Source organism: Botryllus schlosseri, chromosome 1, assembly GCF_051294905.1.
Source record: "Botryllus schlosseri isolate E-star chromosome 1, Bs_hap1, whole genome shotgun sequence".
Lineage (NCBI taxonomy): Eukaryota > Metazoa > Chordata > Ascidiacea > Stolidobranchia > Styelidae > Botryllus > Botryllus schlosseri.
The window spans coordinates 28,080,613-28,101,328 of record NC_137236.1 but is presented as its reverse complement, the minus strand read 5'-3'; the positions used below and the strand labels follow the sequence as shown (position 1 = coordinate 28,101,328).

Here is a 20,716-nt window from a genome sequence, read left to right as displayed (position 1 = left end):
AGTCCTGATTATATGACGTCCAGATGGGCCATTACGACTCTACGCCGGAATGCGGTAGTATGCTATGTAAGGTATCGAAGCACGGCCGTGAATAACAAGGAGGTTGAACACCCCTGGTCTAGGCTTACTATACGGAATCAATGAGTTATCCGGTCAGGGGTGTACCAGTTTCAAGTAAACCTTAAAAGGGTATACCACGACGAAAAAGATTGAAGAGCACTGGCTTATAGTACACAACAAAACAAGTTAACAAATTTGAGTTTTTGAGCGTGTGTCTGATAGGTCCCATGGTCGTGTGCCTTTGGACCCACCGGGTGGGGACCGATGACACGTTTAAGCAACAAATGTTAAACATTCATAAATATTTTTTTATAAGGCGGATATTCATGCAAATGTCCGCGATAGGTAGAGCTTGTATCGAAGTGTTGAGACAGCAAAAGATCTACTATTCTCGGCTGAAGATTCGAGGCCAGAGATCATTTTGCAATTTTTGATCCATCGGTACCACATCTCCCCTATCTAAGGTGATAATGGATTTTTAAAAACATTTCGAAGTCAGCTGTCACCCTTCCCGATCTTCCTACTCCAACTTCTATTTTTTCCACTATCCCCAACAAAACCTCTCCAAAAATCAATATGTTTGTATCAGTTGGCTATTGGCTATTAAAATGAGTTTTCACAATAGAATATTTATTCGAAGACGACCTTTCTGTTGATGCGAATCATTAATTTTTAGCCGTAATGAGCCACAAACTGCCTCGTGATTCTGCTAAAAAAAAAAAATTAGGACATTATTCAATTTGCAAATTTAGAGGCTTCGCGGACCCCCTGGAAATGCTTCGCGGACACCTAGGGGAGGCTACTGAAGTAGTGGAAGTATTGCTACAATTATTTACTCAGGTTAAAGTAGAAGTAGCGAAAATATAAATCTGTATAGAGTAGCCTACTTTTAAAAAGTTCTAAAAGTAGATTTGGTTGTTCGCTCGGGGTCAGTTGGAAATAGTTACTTTTGAAATTGCAGGGTGACGCTTAGGGACTACCGCAAAATGGCCATTGAATATGTGGGTGCTATTTTCAAAACCCAGGGATATTTATAGATATCCTTGGCACCTTGGCAAAAACCAAGTCGTGATGTTTTTGTTTGGTGAGTAGTATGAAAACACAATCACTCGAGGAAGTAAGCAAACCTACTCGAGTACTCAAAATAACTAGAATTACTTCTCTAAAAACTACGTCTGCTTGATATTTAATTATATATGATGTTATTGATATTGCAACATGATGGAAAAGCGACACCTGAAGTTGGAATGAAGGTTGTGTCACTAGCAACCATGGTTGAATGTCCGCGACTGTGTGAACATAAGCCTCGTTGGTCGTCACAAGGCTACATCAGGGAGATTGCGTATAATCGCGAGTCGTCAATGTGTGAATAGGATTTGCGATATGCGCACGACGCGCGAAATTTATCTTGTGAACTAGGTGTACGACTGTACGAAGTACATGTACGTGAATCAATGTTTATATGGCAGCGGTCCGCTAGCATAATCAGAAAATACGTTGTTAGTTTGCAAGGCGAAGCCTCGCGTTTCTAAATTGGTATCGGAAGGGTAACCACAGATTTTCAATAAATATTCATTATCATTTCTTCGTTTCCTGTGAAAATGACATTTCAATAATTTCGTTCTTTTAACACTCTGTTGCTGCGCATTTCATTTTGTACACCAATAATCACTAGTAACGCATCAGATGTGTAGTTATAGATGTAGCTTGAAGTTTTTATGACCCGCGAAAATTTGGGGTTACGCGAAGGCTTGCAGAATAGTGTAAGTGTTCCGCGGGTTACTGCATTTCACCAATTTAACTTGTTTATGAATCTTCTCAATTTCGAAGCAACGCCTCGTTGAAGTACTTAAAAAAACCGTTTCACTTGACTACATCAAATACGTATACCTTGTTGAAGTATATGGAAACAAAGCTACTTGAGCAAGTGAAACAAGTAAATGAAACCCGATTGAGTAATACGAAAAAGTAGAAGTATTTTGTTACTGATGACCACAAGCTTTTAGGGGTCGACGACGATATTTCGTGTAGCTTGATAACGGGGTGCTGAGTGAGAACGTTTTAAAACGGCTGGTGAAAGCCGTATCTGAGTTTCCGATCACTACCGTAGTACTGCGTCGTAGTTGTCGTCGGATCGCGGTGCCGATTGCGAAGCAAGGATATTGATAGCTCACTATGACATACCTTTTTTGCCATGTACCTTGTACACGATTTCAGTAAGTCGCCATATTTCCCCTGGTTGGGAACTGGTGTGTTAGACAGTAGGCCTATCCCATGTATACAATACCGTTCCAAGTTTCCATGGTGGGAAAAACCGAATGGGATGCATGTCAATTTGTTGTTATACATAGGCACAATATTATAAAATTGTTCCAGAGTATATGGACGAATGATATGCTTGCCTCATAGGTAGGGACTGAAATTAGTCAATCATCATCAAGTTTGCCGTAACGAATAACGATGCGAATAACTATGAACTGAACAACGGCTGCGAACGTTACTTTGGAACAGGAAATGTTTTGTATAAGTAGGCTACACGTATATGCGCTCGACAGGGCTTTGCTGGCGGCTCGGTATACAAGTAAAACTCATGTAGGGTTTGTCGTATAGCGTTAAGCTGCAGTTTAAGCTTACGCAATAAACCAATAGGTGCAGTGGTGGCCTTACGATTAGGGGGGCCCTAGGCGAAACTTCCGGGGGGCCCCCCTTATCTACATTATCGCAACTTCTGGGGGGCTACGCCCCCCAGACCCCCCTTACTAACGTTGAAAGAAGCTTTTATTGTTGTACACCTCGTATGCACTGTTCCGGTAGTACATTGTCTGTACATCATGATAAAACTGTAACCATATTCAATAATTATAATGCCATGCCAAAGTACTACTTGTCATATTTGAAAACAAGTGACTCAAGTGAACTATAGTGCGTGTCGAGACCCACCTATTTAGAAGAATTATGGGATGTATCATGACATAATAGTATACCAAGGCAACTGCACGCCAAATAGACCATATAAAAATAAATCCAGAAAGCTGTCGGATGACATTAGTAATAAGCCAGCACACCACGTCAAGGTTTCAGCCAGGTGCTGGATTGGGCCTATCTTTTTTCTACCAAGAAGATTTTGTTGTATGATTAGGCATAGAGCAAAATGTGCGGCAACGTGGTACAACACCAGTAATACCACAGGAACACATCAGCACTGGTATAACCTGTGAAGAGCTAGTTCCACGATCAGTAAGAATATAGCTTTCAATACAACATCCATTGTAATATAATATTTCTTGCACTCGAATTTTCGGGTGCCACTTGTCAAGAGTTAACGGCACACCAAAGGGATTTAAACAGATTTAAAAGCAAAACCAAAAAGGCAAATATGATGCAACAGTTAAAATCACAAACCATGACATTCACATTGTAACAATGGCAACAACAACAAACTTTGAAGTATACGGACATACGGTACTACAGTAGCAGCACAATTTGTAAATAAACTGTTACACACACGAAACAACACTCACTAATGAGAAATTTGTAAGATTGGAGAAAATCTTTTTGTCTGTAAGAACTTGCCTGGTTGGATTAAACCTAAAAAGCCACAAATAGCACAGACAAAAGACCACTACAATCAAATACCATATACGTATTTGAAAGCACTGTTACATCATTCAAGTCATAAGGCATTATAATTGTTGGGAAAACAGCATCATCCTCAATTTGTGCAGAACATTCCTGAGCTGACATTGATTGTTAAAATATTTGTGTAGCAGTTCAAAATTTGCACTGTCATTTCTTTCTGAATCTGAACCACTTCCTTTTCTGAGATTCTGACTTACATTTAGCATGTACTCACGGCATTGTAGCAGATACTTGACTAGAGTACGGTAATTAGGAGATACTGATGCAACAAATTACAGCATAACTTTTAAATGAGTGACCAAACTGATCGTAGCTAATGAAGTGTACGGTTGTCAACTGACGAGTGCGCCTTACTTAATATGCTGTTTACCGGGTCATATTTATATTGAACTGGTAGCCCATTTGAAGAATGTAATGGTCAAAATTGTCTTATGCAACACCTGATCTTAGGGCAAATCTTGGTTGCAGTCAAATCCGTGGAAAGTTGCATTTATTTTTCACTAAAGTTACATTAAAAAGGTACATTTATGGATAAGTTCCTTGAAATTATTAAGGTATGAGACACTCGAATCGATGCGTATCCAAGGCACCGTCGCAAAACTCAGTGTTAGCGCCTTCGACAAAATCAATTGTCTGAAAAAATTGACCCAGTGGTAATATAATTTACGGCGGTCTAGCCTGAATGTACGTCAAATCTGAAATGACCTCAAATTCAAACCACAGTGAAATAATCAAGCGATCTATTTACATATAGTAGCCTACCAAATATTTCCAGTAAAGAGTGAGTTGCATGAAAAATCGAAAAGCTCCAAAAATTGCTTGAAAAAATGAAGAAAAGTTGCAATTTAAGATTCCTGCAAACAGCTTAAAACACCATACTACATAACCTTTGGGTATTTAGGAAGCTGCCAGACAAGAAATGAACAAATCATGACAACCCTGAGAATGGATTTCCATTCAGAAAAGGCCTAATTCACAACAAATATGTTGAGTCATGAGAATGGCTCAGTAAACAACAATATATAGGCTATAATAGCCTACATGCTTTCATTGGCTTTTTAAATGACTATTTCCTTTGATATTTTGGATATTCAGGCTCAGTGTGGACTCGCTTCATTAGAAATTAACATACCAGCGAGATAGTGTAATGGTTATGCGTCCGGCTTCTCGAGCGGTAGGTCGTGGGTTCGATCCCCGGCCGGGTCATACCAAAGACTCGAAAAATGGTATCCGCAGCTATCCTGCTAGGCGCTCAGCAATCACGGATAGCATGGAGGAGAAAAAATAAACGGGGGCGCAGACTAGATGACCTCATGGGGCCGTATCGCAACTCCGTCGCCAAAGCATCTCGATGGTGCAGGCGAGAAAGAATATCATATCTCTCTCTCTCTCTCTCACCATATGAAAGCTGGCATCAAGAGCTATCAAGTAGAATCTCACACAAACATATACTGAAAATTTTGATGCACTGAAATATACACTGCTGCCACTAGGAAGTATATATTCAATAATAATTCATTACATGTTATAATATGACCTCATTGACATAAAATAGAAGCTCTTTTAACAAGCACAGAAATTCAATTATCGAACACAGTTTATAGTACCATATTCTACATCGGTAGGCCTGCATGTATTTTCACGGTTATTCGCAAAATGATTACGAAAATTCGCATAAATGTGGGAGGGGGGCCCTCATGAATTCAAAGTAAGCTCTTTAAGCGGGTGCAGAAATTTAATGATAGACTGTTTACGGTACCATATTCGACATCGGTAAATATATTTTCACGGTTATTCGCAAAATGATAACGAAAATTCGCATAAATGTAGGGGGGGGGGCCTCATAAAATCAAAGCAAGCTATTTATCTGATGCAGAAATGTAATGATCGACTGCTGTTTACAGTACCAGATGCTACATGGGTACATATATTTTCACGGTTATTCGTAAAATGATAACCAAAAATCGCATAAATGAAGAAGGCGCCCTCATAAAATCAAAGTAAGCCATTTTAGCGGGTGCAGAAATTTAATAATTGACTACTGTTTACGGTATTATATTCTACATGGGTACATGTATTTTCACAGTTATTTGCAAAATGATAACATTCGCGTAAATGTAGGAGGGGGGCCCTTTACCTACTGTCAAAATGGATAGAGATCATAAAATCAAAGTGAGCTCTTGCAACTAGTGCAGAAATTTAATGATCGACTACTGCTTACGGTACTATATTTTACATATGTAGGCAGTAGGCCTACATGTATTTTCACGGCTATTCGCAAAATGATAACTAAAATTTGCATAAATGTAGGAGGGGGGGCCCCCCCCTATAAAATCAAAGTAAGCTCTTTTAGCGGGTTGACTACTGTTTACGGTATTATATTCTACATGGGTACATGTATTTTCGCAGTTATCTGCAAAATGATAACATTCGCGTAAATGTAGGAGGGGGGCCCTTTAACTAATGGCAAAATGGATAGAGATTATAAAATCGAAGTGAGCTCTTGCACCAAGTGCAGGAATTTAATGATCGACAATTGCTTACGGTACCATATTCTACATTGGTGCATGGATTTTTGTGGTTATTCGTAAAATGATAACTACAAAATGTGGATTGATGTTTGACCCCTCTTTACGGTACAATACCAGGATTCTTTATGGATACAAGGATTCCGCGGTTATTCGGGAAATGGTAATACTCGAAAAAAAGCGCGTAAACCGGAGAAATAGTTGAAAAAAGCGCGTAAACTGAGGAGGGGGGGGCCCCTCGAAAGCGCGTAAATCAACCAGGGGGGGCCCTAGGCGACCGCCTACCTCGCCTACCCCAAAAGCCACCACTGAATAGGTGCAGCAATAAGGAAACGGATACGGCAGCACGTCGCATGTCTTGCTAACACAGCTGCACTGCGACAGTTATTCATTCTTTGCGTGAGGAATAACCTTGCCATAGTAATCAGTCGCTTAATCAGCTGGCTAGCGTTATCGAGTCGCAAGTTCGGTATAGTGTCGAGAGTGTGTGTCGTTATTATTTCCCTCATGCTCAGATCTTAGGGCATTACAATCACATTATGTGATACTGAATATTATCCGGGATCATTCATGTATAGCTGAAATTTCCAATTTGCTATAGAGGAGTTGACTTCCAAATTCTATGTTACGAAGAGTTATAATTACTGTCGTTGCTATAGGTCTACTAGCAGCGCATATCGATGTATCCTGTTTTCATTAGCTTCAGATTGTCACCAGCTTCCTTATTTCATTAGGTTCGTTGTTTCATTGAATTCGTGTTTTGCTAGCTTCATTGTTTCATTAGCTTCGTTAACTCCGTAGCTTCATATTTTCATTCGCTTTCTTGTTTCATTAGCTTGTTTCGTTAGCTTGATTTTCCATTAGCTTCCTTTTTTCATTAAGTTCATAGTACAAAATAAAGACACTCACCATTGCTAGCTCTAAGTCAACACTACTAAGGCGCAGCCAGAGGGCAAACGGTCAGTTTTGGAGGCCCAAACCCCATATATTTGTAACAATGCTTGCATGGAAAGCCGATGTGATTCCGATAAAATTAAAACAATAAGATACTTTAGAATTTAAGCTAGCTAGTTGTGTTTTAGTTAGTTTGGCTACGTTGTTTTAAAAGTGATCATAGCTCTAGTCGTAGTTCTAGTAGCGAATGTTTAAAATCGAATAGTTTGTACAAGTCTGCTGTGCGAAAATGCTATGGTGGAGATACTATAGTGATATTTGTAATCTGCCATGCAAGCGGAAAACCTCAAAACATAAATCCCATTGTTATTCGTGTGTTAGATTAATTTTACCAGCGTGAAGGCAAATTACTATACGGTCACGTAACTTTCAATGGCAACGAGGTCAGAGAATATAGCTTCGCACACGTACGTCGACATCAAACAAAATAAAAATAGTCCAGAAAGCCTCTGCGGAAATCCGAGGGTAGAGATGATTATAATCTGCAAAGCAATCTGCCTGACAAGATTAACCCACATTTGTTGGTCAGCCTAATGTATAAGCGTGAACGCAAATTAGCATGCTTTGTACAGTGCACACGTAACTCACGCAACAGATGCTCAATGTAGTATTGCAAGCCCGATAAGCGTTTACCGAGCGCTGAATACGCTGACTGTCCCCTCCAGTCGAGTCAGGAAGGACTCTGTTGATCGTTGATCGTTGATCAATGAAAGAACGTTGGCAGTTTTCAATTAGTGCAATTACCACCAATCAAAATTAATTTTCCTCACCTCCATGATTTCTCAAGTGACACGCACACTCGTTGACGTGTTGCACGTTGTAAAATTCATTTTGTTGTGACGTGAATATTAATTGACCGCCGGTAACTTGTGAAGACCTAAAGCTAGGGTTACCATACGTCCTCTTTTTTGAGATTTTGTCCTCTTTTTTGAAAATTTAGGTAATATTTAGAGCAAAATGCGAGTGATATGCCGTAAATTAGCACAGCAGTGACGCTCAAACGGTATTTTGAGCTCTGAGCGAAAATATGACCTTTTTTTTAATCAACCGATCACAAAGGGGGAAAAGTTCGCCGAATTTTGAGAATTCTTCTCCGGCTTTGCAAGTCTCAAATTTCTGAAAAAGTGTCCTCTTTTTAGATTTACAAAATATGGTAAGCCTACCTAAAGCACAAGCTGACCGAGCGCCAAGTTGGACTACTGTGAATTGACTGAACGTTCGAAACGTTACGGATACCAAAACAATTACCAAGGTATAAATAGGGTTGTATTTAAAGTAAATGGCTGTTTAAAACACTTTGTTTAAAACAGAGGTCTCAAACTCAAATGTGCTCGCGGGTCAATTTCCTACTTGTTGATGGCGCCGCGGGCCACAGCACCAATAAATAATAGGGGAATTCAATGTATTTCAAAGTAGGTCTTATTTCCGGACTTGGAGCATAGGCCTACTCCTGATAACTATAGGCTATATTGACATGTCATTACGAAAGTTAAATAGAATCAGCGTTTGATTTTACCTTCGAATGTTGGAACAGATCAATAACAACTTGAAGATAATGGATTTGTGCCACAACAATAGAAATGTGCAATAGCCGAAGTATTCATTGGTGTTACAGCTGTGAAGCGTAGGCACGACTAGTTAAAACTCGCGACATTAAATTGGCGATAATAGCATATACCCAAGATGGCACAGGATGTAACAACCAACTATACATCAAAGGGGCAACATAATGCCAATGGCATTTGCCATACCTACCTGCTTAGATATCTAAATAAGCTACGCAACGCAAGCTACGACCTTTTGATATTTTACTATTTCTCATACCAGTTTGATAGTTTGTTCATAGTGTCCTATATGGTGTGGACACAAGCAAATCTCACGGCTCAGTGAAATTGGTTCACGTCTCACTTTTCATTTGGTCAAAGGCAATTTGACGGTAATTTCGACCGGCTTGTCCAGCATTAAATTTGATAAAACGAGTATCAATGGAAAGCTACCACGGTACTGATTGCGAAATTTTATTCAGTTCGTGGCCCTGGAACTCGCCAAATAGGCCTCCGATGTTGCATTGTAAGTGAGTTTGGTATTGTGATGCAACCATGCCGTCTCAGCAGCTCAGGAGCAAATGCGCACGAGAGTGAGAATGCTCAATCGCTTGCGCAACAATGGCCAATACGCTTGTAGCTTGTGGTGGTCCTCACCTGCTCCCAGACGTCATTGCTGCGACACAATACCAAACTCACTTACAATGCAACATTCTAGGCTGTTTTTGGGGAGTTCCAGGACCACGAGCAGAATAAATATATATTCTCGCAATCAGTACCGCGGTAGCGATGGATACCCGTTTTATCAAATTTCTTGCGAGGCAAGTCGGTCAAAAATTACCGTCAAATTGCCTTTGACCAAATGGAAAGTGTGACGTACACCAATTTCAATGAGCCGTGAGATTTGCTTGTGTCCACACCATATAGGACACCATGGTTTGTTGCGCACGTGGTTGTACCAAGTCGCGGCATTCCGAGTCACCAAAGTCCTTCTCTGATTGTAGCGTTTGACGCGACGAGTACGAGTTCGAGTAATTCTACAGAAGGTCGCGCCAAAGTCAAATTCACAATTTTCCGTCACGAATCATCAACGGGTCATGTTTTACCATTATAAACAAGTAATTTCACGTAATAGTTGATCTTCCACTGCGTGGTAACTTTTGAAAGTGATGTATTAGTGAAGTTTGAAGAGTAGTTTCAGGCTTCTGGAGTTGTTTTAGAGCGAATTTTAAGTTCTCAAATTAAAAAAATGGTAGTTAAATATTGTCGAATACTTCGAAATCCAAAATACCGTCGCGGGCCGCACAAAATGGTATCGCGTTTGAGACCTCTGGTTTAAAACATGTTTTAACCGCCTTTTAAAAAAATTCCAGTTGTATGAGCCTACGGACAATTACCATCGGATATAGCCGATGTATACGATATGGGATGGTTGAAACCCTCAAAATAGTCGGTTCAACAGCCATAGTACGTAGATATTTCGTCAAAAAGCTATATTTACCCTATATTTTCAATTCGTAATGTCAATCCACTATGGCGTCACAACTGAATATCCGTGACGTCATGGCTTAAACAAACAGTAAAAAACATATTTTATACACGGGTCTTGTTTTAAACATGTTTGTTTTAAATTTATTTCTGTTTTAAATGCAGCCCTAGTCCGGGGAATTATAGTTACAATAAGCGCTCCTGAATATGATCCGACATCATTCATGTCTAGTTGAAATTTTGAAGTTGTGATTGAAGAGTTGGCATCTAAACAGTACGTCACCACGAGTTTAGGGATTACTGAACTATTGCAGCTATATACCGACAGCGCAAATAGATATGCATGCTCCATACTTTCATTCAAGTAGATCACTGTAACGGGGGAAATTACATAACGAATATGCGATGCAGACAGCCTTGTACAAACTAACCATTTAGTTAGTTGACAGTCATGACAGTAACGGTTTATTAAGTATTTCTAGTTTTAATTGCGGAATTCTAAACGTGAGAAGTTCTAATTTTAGTTACCGATTTTGAAATGTGCGTAGGTCTAGTTTTGTTCTAGTTGTGGATTTCAAAAACTAAGTACCGGTAGTTCTAGTAGTAGTTGCATATTTTGAAAAGTCAGTAGTTCTAGTTCTGGTTGCGTATTTAAAATAATATTAGTTGCCGAACAACTAGAAACTAGGTGTCATCATTTGGCGTCAACCGTGATACCGGGTTACTGTTGTATGATGAGCTTGCAGACATTGTCAGCTCATAGTCATCGATACGAACATTGGCGTAGCCAGCGGGTGGGGTCTGAGGTCTATACCCCTCCCATTCCAAACTCGACACTTTTAAAATGCTGGTTCTATGTCTAATATTTTCTATAAAACAAAAATTAATGAGCTGCATCGGGCAGTATGGATCTTAACATAGGGTTACCATGCGTCCTATTTTAAGAGGATTTGTCCTCTTCTTTTGAAATTTTTGAAAGTGTCCATGGAGGACGCAAAAATGTCCTCTTTTTGAGATTTTTTCCTCTTTTATGACTGACCTTTTTTAGTCAACCAACGGATAGTGTGAAAGAAAAACCGTAAATGGGGAGTTGAGCCAGAAAGTATGCCTTTTTTAGTCAACCGACCATGAGGTTGGAAAAATTTACCGCTTATTCAGGATTTTCCTCCGGTATTGCAAGTCTGAAAATTTTGAAAAAGTGTCCACTTTTCAGATTTCCAAATTATGGTAACCCTACCTTAATATTTAGTATATGTTTAATTCGCACGTATAACAGTGGCGCTCATCGCCTATAAGGTCATTTGAAAGACGACAGTAACTTCAGTTATTACAAGGGTCTTTATTGGTCTTTGTAATATTACGGACGACTTCCGCGCTCGAGCTCTTTCACCATCGGTCTCTCATTTTCATGCGCGCGTAACTTGATCTTTTGGCTCGGCTCACCTTCACTCTGGGGTTTTAAAACACTGCTATGACATCAGTGTTGACATGACTAGAGTAACCTTTTTCGCATGACTTGACTTGACTTGACTTGGCCTTTCAGAAATGTGGATTGAATCGTGACTCGAAACTAAATTTACTAGTCAATATCAAGTCGTCGAGTAATTGGTGTCGATCAAGATCACCGTATCTTGCACATGTGCGGATTGTTCACGATAACTTGGTGGGACGGGTGAGAGCGCCAATCAATGGTTGTGCGTTATACTGAGCCGCAAACGAAATGATCGAAGCTAATGCTTACATTGCCGTAAAATAGTAAGAAGATGATCCGATAGCAAAGTATCTATCTCTGTTCTATAGATTGCTCATTGTGGTCAGTGCTCACCTCAACCAAACCTCTTGCATGATTTATATCGAATTTGTATAGAGTTTATAAGTTCATGTTACTCGCCAACCATTGACGCAGGCTTGAATTGCATCTCATAGATGTGAAGGGGAGTCGGAGTATGTACTGCATCAAATTAATTCGTTTCAGCTTTCTGAGTTTTCGCATTCCATTCTCTATTTTGTCTGGTAAATATCGACAGAGGCAGTTACTTTTGCATAGTTTAGCAGCGCTAAGTATGTGTTGGCGATACAGCGTGAAGCCTACTTTATGGGCCTACCGTTGTAGACGGCCCATTGTCTGTTCACTGAGAATCATAAACGGTCAAATGAAACAAATAGGTTGACATGGTGTTATGCTCGAAGTACACAATATCCTAATTGAAGCAGGACTGCTTAACCATTTCATGATTCTTACATCAAGAAGCCCATGATGAAAAATTGTGATGTAGACAGCATTGTAAGAATGAAGCAATAACACGGTTTTTCAGCAGCAGTGTACGCAAAACTCCAGTGTTATCAGCAAACAACTGCTGCAGTTGAACGTTCTTTCTCCATTATTGGCGAGCTATTTAGCAAGGAAATACACTTTCTACCCGAGGAAGTAGGAACGTATCTTTCGTTGAATAAATAAATTTAAATTTTTCATACCATAATACGTGATGTAATTACTGGAATTCTTCATAGAGTCAGATTTAGTTGAAATACAAGTTTTTTCATGTAAAATTTTTGTCAGTTTTCAAGTCAATAACATTATTTCAGGCCAATCTACTTCGGAAGGACAGATAGTTCCATCCAGAAATGAGGGTAAGGGGTACAATTTTAAAATCCTGTGCGAAAACATCTAATTTGCATACGTGAGGTCAAAATTTGGTCAAAATTAAGTTTTTTCAGATCAGAAAATGTCAATGTTTTTTTTAGGTCAAAATCTTCTGTTTTTAGGTAAAAAAATCGCCCTACTAATCATTATGACATCTGGTGTTCCTTTCAGAGACTAGTTCATATAGTCTCGCGGCTTCGCATTAGGAAAGTAAGCGCCATAATATCGTTCAGTCTTCAGCAGTGTTGGGATGACTCGAGTCATGACTTGACTCGAGTCAGACTCGAGTCAACTTTTTCGTATGACTTGACTTGACTCGAGTCACTTTGGAAAAATGACTTGACTTGACTTGACTCGGAGCTCCAAAAATGTACATTGACTCGTGACTCGGAGCAAAATTTACGAGTCAATTTCAAGTCATTAAGTAAGCGGTGTCGAATAAATCAATGTGTGTTGTGTATATTCGGATTGTTCGAGATACGCAGGTGTCACTTGTGAGAACAACCACTCATTCACTGATTGCACGTTACAAGGTTCCTCCATTGTTAGATAACAAACGAACTGACCGCAAAATAGAAAATTAATCTAAATGGCAATGTGTCTCTGTTTCTTAGACGGCTCAATGCTTACGTTGCCGAGTGCTCACATTTACCAATTCTCTTGTGTGATTTAAATCGAACGAATATATTGTGTGCGTTTATATTCTCACGGATGTGTAGATGGGAAGTGTAGGCTATTGCACCATATCAATTTGTTTCAACTTCTCGAAGCTTCGTATTAGGTCTTATAATTTGGCTGTTAAGAAATGACTGTAGCTGTACAGTTACTCACGTACTTTATTAGCAGTTCAACGCGTGCACGTATATTTAACTAGATATTCGTTATTTGATTTAGATAAATGATTAATTAATCCGTCTTTCACACAGCTAGTAAAATGTAATGACTGTGAATCATCACTCACACTTCGAAAATTCAATTTGACTCGTGACTTGACTTGACCTGACTCGACTTGACTCGAGTCACCTCCAAAAAACGAGTGACTTGATTTGACTCGAGTCACCTTTGAAAATCGATTGACTTGACTTGACTCGAGTCAAAATCTGCAATGACTCGAGATGACTCGTGACTCGAAGGTAGTGACTTGATCCCAACACTGGTCTTCAGTTCCGATTTCGAACCGCATAGCCATCGAGAAAACCTTAGCCGAAGAGGATTGCCCTTATGTTGAACGTAAACTCCGATGTATTTAAGCCTAATTGTCCATTGGTGCTTAAATCGCCCGTGCCGAATTATCATGTCGTCACAATCTGCACCCCACAGGACAAATAACATCCATCCCAGAAAATTATTTGCCAGTGAAGAAATACCAATTTTGAATCATGTGCTTATTTAAGCTTAATACGTTAATGCGTTTCAATATCTTTTGACTATATAGCGGACAAGAGGTAACAAAATAACAACATGTAATGAAGTAATTGTACCAACGGGCACGCCCGAATATGTTTAATTATAAATTACGTGACCCTCATTTTCCGAGACAGCAGCTCACGATTACGTGGGCTGAGAGGATAATACATATATATGCAATCACCACCTATTCATTCATGCATATTATAGAAAATTGTGACGCCTAGGGCGACAAGGCCACACAAACTTTGCTGACCATCAAAATCACGCGACGGGGTTCTTTGGGGCGAAGCCCCCAGAAGTTTGGTTTATCACGCTATGGGTGCTCAAGACAATCGTTTTTAGGGGGACTGACGAAGTGCTGTTACGTAGGGTTACCATATTTTGGAATCGGGAAAGGAGGACATTGGTTCAAAATATTCAGACTTACAATACGTGAGTAAAATCCGGAACAAATGGTAAATTTACCACAAAATTGCGGTTGGTTGACTAAAATAAGGGACAACTTTCAGGCTCTACTCCCGAAATACAGTTTTCTTCTAGATTTTCCGTTGGTTGACTAAACAAAGTCGTGGCTTACGTTAGAACCACGATTTCCTGTTTAGCATCATTTATGCCCATTATCACTCGAAACTATCCACCATCTTTGCTCTAAAAGCTGTCAAGGTGGACGAATTGCCATAAAGCAAGACGTTTAGGCTCCCCGAATGACATTTTCAAAAACCTAAAAAAGGAGGACAATATGGGGTTGGGGGGCGCTAGAGCACGATAATTTTCGAAAGGGGGCGCTGGAGGAAAAAAAGGTTAAGAACCACTTGCCTATACGGACGATTCAAACCGAATAGAGTCGACGTATACGATGTGGAGCGGCTGGAACCCGCGAAATTGTCGTCGGTTCGACTATTATAGCAAGTAGGCTAGATGTAGATCATTGGTACGGAATGGATGTTCTGATGATGATGACTGCGGACCGTAAAAATGCTGCATAACAGTGTATTCCGGCCACGGTTGAAGATATTTTTGGTCTGTTAAGACGGTAGTCGGAAGCCCTCTCGTCGAAGGAGCCATATTTACCTTTAAACCGAGAATGTTAATCCATAGTTCTTCTCCTACCACTATTTTCGACTTCTACCACAGGTAGTGTTGAAAAGCTCTGAAAATCGCGGTACTTCCGGTTGTAATTAATCAGAATTGGACGGTATTGTAGTTCTACTTCTAGTTGAGTAATAGCAATAACTACTCTCCCTACCTCTAGGTATGTTATAACGAATAATGAACTTTTGTGATTCGAAAAAAGCATATCTTTTCATGGTGTAATCTTTTGAAAATTTTAGAACGCAGCAATAAACTAACTTTCTCACGATATTTGATGAAAGATCGATAGATCGAATTGTATTCTCATCGCAGCTAAAGTCGCAAAGTGTACTCGCAAAGCTAGAAATGGCCCAATCCCAGCATCGTATCGCCTGCAGTGATAATATTTGCGAGGTATGTGGAATGAGATTCATCATCAAATCTTATCTGACAAGGCACATGAAAATTCACGCCCCTTCGAAGGAGTTTGAGTGCGACATATGTGGAAAAAACTTCGTGCAAAGGCCTTACCTAATACATCATCTCGCGTCTCACGCGAAAAAGGAAGATCATAATTGCGACATATGCGGGAGATCATTCAATTTCAAATCAAACTTGAGAAATCACATGAAAATTCACGCTGGGGTGAAAGAGTGTGAGTGCGAAATTTGCGGGAAAAGTTTCGCTAGAAAGGGTCATTTGAAAACACATTATTTGAGTCATACTGGAGCGAAAGATTACAAGTGTCGTATATGCGACGAAGGCTTCGAAGAGAAATGTAATCTGAAAAGACATCACTTGATTCATACCAAGGCGAAAGATTACGAGTGCCATATATGCGGCAAAAGTTTCGGACAGAAATGTAGACTGGACAATCATTACTTGATTCACACTAAGACTAAAGATTACGTGTGTCAGGTATGCGGCGAAGATTTCCGGAAAAAATGTGACCTGAAAAGTCATTTTTCGGTTCATACTGCAGCAAAAGATTACGAGTGCCGAATATGCGCAAAAGGATTCAAAACCGGATCTCACCTGGAAAGTCATTATTTGATTCACGTCGGAGATAAGAGACATAAGTGCGAGATTTGTGGGCAAACATTTCGTTGGAAATCGAACCTTAAGGGTCACGTGAAGGCGATACACTTGAATATGAAAAAATATGAGTGCGATGTATGCGGGAAAGCGTTTTTGCATGAGAATCATCTAAGATATCATAATGCCGCCCACATGGACATAAAATATCAATGCGAGGTATGTGGGAAACGATTCGATCGCAAATCCAATATGCAAAGACACATGAACATTCACGTCGGATTGAAAGAGTTTGTGTGCGATGTATGTGCGAAAAGATTCGCCAACGAATCTCAATTAAGAGCGCACATGAAGTACCATGCTGGATTTAAAGAGTTTCAATGTGAGATTTGCGGTAAAGCATTTAGTTCGAAGTATAACACTCAGACACACACGGAGTCGGCGCATTTAAATGCGAAAGGGTATGATTGCGATACATGCGGTAAAGTCTTTCGACATAGGTCTAACCTTAGACATCACTATTTCGTCCACGGCGAAACGAAATATCCGTGTGAAATATGCGGGGAAATATTCAATGTCAAATCCTACTTGAGAATCCACAGCAAGATTCACTCGGGAGTAAATGAGCATGAGTGCGATATATGCGGAAGAACATTCGGTGTAAAGAGTTCTCTTGTGCGTCACTTACGAATCCACGGAAGCGACGGAAAGTAAGGATGCTACGATACGTGGGACAAATCTAAGACGGATCGCTGTAGTAGAAATTGTTGTCGCAACCAGAAGTTCCTCTGCTACGTCCGTGGATACGTTTTGATAAGTAGAAGTGATATCATGACATATAATATGATATCTTGGTAACATTGAATTTTCCTGCTGCGGTATTGACGTCAGTCGCAGCATCGAATACAAAAGAGATCAATAAACATTGTTATAATGCAGCAGGGCGATTCAAGAGTATGTAATTAGACCAGGGGTGTCAAACTCAACTGACGTCGCCGGTCGGATTCAACACTTCAGATCGCTCGCGGGCCGCTCCAAAATTCCTCAATCCATGATCTTATTTTCCATTTGAATACGTCATTAACCAGCGTACACAATAGTATATTACATGAATCATAAGGGTTCTATTCTAGCTACACCTTTTATGAGCAAACGGTAAAATTGACGATAAAACCGTGACTGACGAATATATAAGTCGTCTATGCCCCCTTCGTTTTAGTGATATATTGACATCGACCTTGCGTATACGTTGCTAGGAACGCAAAAGATTTACCTGTAAACGCGGACGTTGGAATTTGCTTCATATTATTATATCGCAATTCGGGTTTCTCTCGAGGCTGGAGACCTTTTTTGGATACCTAGTTTTTTTGGCAGTGGAATGAACTCATACTTTCTTGCCTCGTCGGAATTGGGGGTCAATGTCAGCGACCTTCTCCTGATGGTGACTAGAAACAGAGCAAAAAAGAGCAGTCGGGTGGTTATAATGTGGTATACAAACATTCTCGACATGTGCTATTTAGTGGAAGTACGCTACTTCTTACTAGAAATCTCAACATTTGTTAGAAATGTTCTGGATAATACACGCATTTTCAATTTAATAAGAATGGCTTCGCGGGTCGGATGAAATCACCTGGTTGGACAGATGCGTCCCGCGGGCCGTATGTTTGACACCACTGACTTGGACTATCCGCGCAACTTTTGTAAACTCGTCTAGAGGACCGGGAAATGGAATTGATCTAATTCAGACTATACTGAAATCGAGGAGGAAGACTGTGTTTGCGACGTTTTGATAGATTTTCTTTTGAAATGTATATTAGGAATTTCATGATATTTTCAAAAGCAATGAAATTCCACGCGCACAATCGCTGATAGTCCTTGAGCATTTTCTTAAGAGATTTAGCGATGTTTTCTTCATGACATGATGCTTCGTGTTTCTAGTAGATTTTACTTTTTGTCATCCAAGCTATGCTTCAGGAAGTGCAAGTCCGCGAGTTTCATGCGGCTCATTGCCGCAATGTCCGCATGCATTGGGCAGTAATTATTTAGTATAAACTGCTCGCATTTACTTATAAGTGTAAAGAAAACAATGAATACGATGTTTTTTTCATGTGTAGGTTACTCTGCGTTAACCATGCAACAGCTAACGTGCGGCTATATGCCTGGTGTCATGTGAGCTTTCTTTGACTCGTCAATCGGAATTGCGATTTTATGTTCGTCGACTATGTAACTTTTCAACTCACAACGACGAATGTCCCATTACGGCACTATCAATATCTTACCGTCGCGAATACTTGTCCCGGGGTTTGTGGCTTGTGGCTCAGAGTTGGCGTCAGTCGCGACGCTAACGTGAACCCGCATGTATCAATATTTATTTCAATGCCTATTGCACGAATTTTTTCTTCAATATGAACGACGAACATGATGCTTGTGTGCGCCCAGTTCTCTTGCCGGAATGACATCGGACAACCGAGTGCTGTGTTCCAGACAATGGGCAATTACTGCTTTAATGAAATCGATTACAATTACAGATTACGGTATGAGATATGACTAGACTAGTGGTTCCCAATAGGGATGGTGTGAACGTGAGGTTCACGTTCGCGTTCTGTGTGTGAACCTCAAAAATTTAGAGGTTCACGTTCACAAACGAACCTTAGTAGGTTCTGCGCTGTGAACCCTTTTCATATATTACAATTTTCACTTAATCATAACATATTTGGTTGAAATTTATTGCATTTCAACTGCGGACCACTCTACGCATGTCGCTGGCGGCATAAAAGTCAACACTACACGAGCATGCTCCTTGGCAATCTCAATAATTTTACCTGCTTTGGTACAAAAGTCTGCCTGCTTTCCATTTGTGAATATTTAATGACTCTCAGCTGTGAGCTTGACCAAAAATCACGCAATATCAAGAGCGAAATACGCTACATGTAGGTCATCGAATGATGCTATTTCAACCAATCAATGAGAGTGATACCAAATCTGTGCGATTGTGGCGTTGGCTATTGCTGTATAACTTGCTAATGTGGTTTTACACTCTGCTCAACATCAACGTACCAACACTCGTACGCTGAATACATTGCTCGGTCAGGCCTAGACCGTAAAGGCGTAAGCTTCTATTCCCCTGCAAGTCATCGTCGAAATTGGTGGCAAAGCGATATTGATTTTATGGGATTATTATATCATTTGATTGCCCAGTTGATACATTTGGCAACGTTTAAAAAGTCAGTATGTACTTCCGAATCGTGGCATTATGTGGCCCGAGTTTTAGCTAGGTATCGTGTACATTAATATATATTACTTCACTGAAATGTAGGGTTGGAAATAGCAATATGACGTCACGTGACGTCATGAGGTTCACGTTCGCGTTCACACAGAACCTTTTAAAAAGGTTCGCGTTCACACGAACCTGAACCTTTCAGAGGTTCGCACCATCCCTAGGTCCCAACCTTTTTTCGGATCATCGCCCCCTTATCCCGATCGACCCAAATTTCGTCCCCATATTTATGGATCCGAAAAAAGAGGACATATAGGCTAAACGGAAAATTTATTCACCCAACTCTCCTCCAGGGATATCTAGATATTCTAGATATTCATGCTCTCATCGCTGATCAATTGACTATAAAAAAAATCAATTTTGCGAGTATGAGCTCGGAAATCAGGTTCCCGCGTTTACTGTCCATAGAGTTGGACTCTTTGTTTAGTCAACTTTTGCATCATATGCAGAATAAGCCGCGATGGCCCGCTAGAAGGTTTTGAGTGCCCAGCAAGGTAATTCCCGAAATAAGGTATATTATAAACATATATTTCCGGGGTAATTTATTGCGAACTTGCAAGGCCAACCAATAATTTGATTAGACTCACCTCGAAATTTGGAATGTTGATGACTAAATTATCAGTACCGACGCATTGTCGTGGCCAGGAGGCAGCCACAATTTTCGTACATCTCTGTGTATGACGATTAAGTAGAATATTTCGTGGCAGATTTATTTGACTTGATTATCTTAGCCTCCTTTCGCGCGATTTCACTCCAATTCTTGCTTTTAATATTGATAACCCTTCATGAACATTATAAATACGCCCGTCCTGTCGCCCATTGACCGAAAAGGTTGGCCTGATTTAGACCCTGCTCATAACGCGGCGAGATAGCGCGGTCGTTAATCCGTGGCTGCAACACCAATGGGTGCGGGTTCGAGTCCAACCGAGGTCGACTTCAGAATTCCAATACCTGAATGTGGGAGGTTTCTATAGGCTCCTCCTTGCCACTGTTGTTCTAATGAAAGAGTAATGCTGACGTGTCTATTTCTTACCGAGCCGCAGACCTAGAAGAACGCGCGCCTACG

At 40.2% G+C, this 20,716-nt stretch overlaps 3 protein-coding genes across 3 annotated transcripts in view; all 3 read left to right on the top strand.

The window, feature by feature from the left end:
* Window positions 1-18,803, top strand: part of LOC145434992 (uncharacterized) — a 350,877-nt gene extending 332,074 nt beyond the window's left edge. Inside the window, exon 3 of the transcript XR_013913660.1 lies at window positions 17,157-18,803. The gene's annotated coding sequence lies outside the window, so the exon portion shown is untranslated. The remainder of the gene's footprint in view (window positions 1-17,156) is intronic.
* LOC145435040 (beta-1,4-galactosyltransferase 2-like) overlaps window positions 1-20,716 on the top strand; it is a 389,801-nt gene that overhangs the window by 193,142 nt on the left and 175,943 nt on the right. The gene's annotated exons all lie outside the window — the stretch shown is intronic.
* LOC145435001 (uncharacterized) lies at window positions 15,432-18,803 on the top strand. The gene has a single exon (XM_080312259.1). It carries the CDS (start codon window positions 15,705-15,707, stop codon window positions 17,085-17,087), a length of 1,383 nt encoding a protein of 460 aa, XP_080168385.1. The 5' UTR covers window positions 15,432-15,704; the 3' UTR covers window positions 17,088-18,803.

Coding starts and splice junctions, on each gene's coding strand:
- LOC145435001 (XM_080312259.1), top strand. CDS start 15,705: ATGGCCCAATCCCAGCATCGTATCGCCTGCAGTGATAATATTTGCGAG.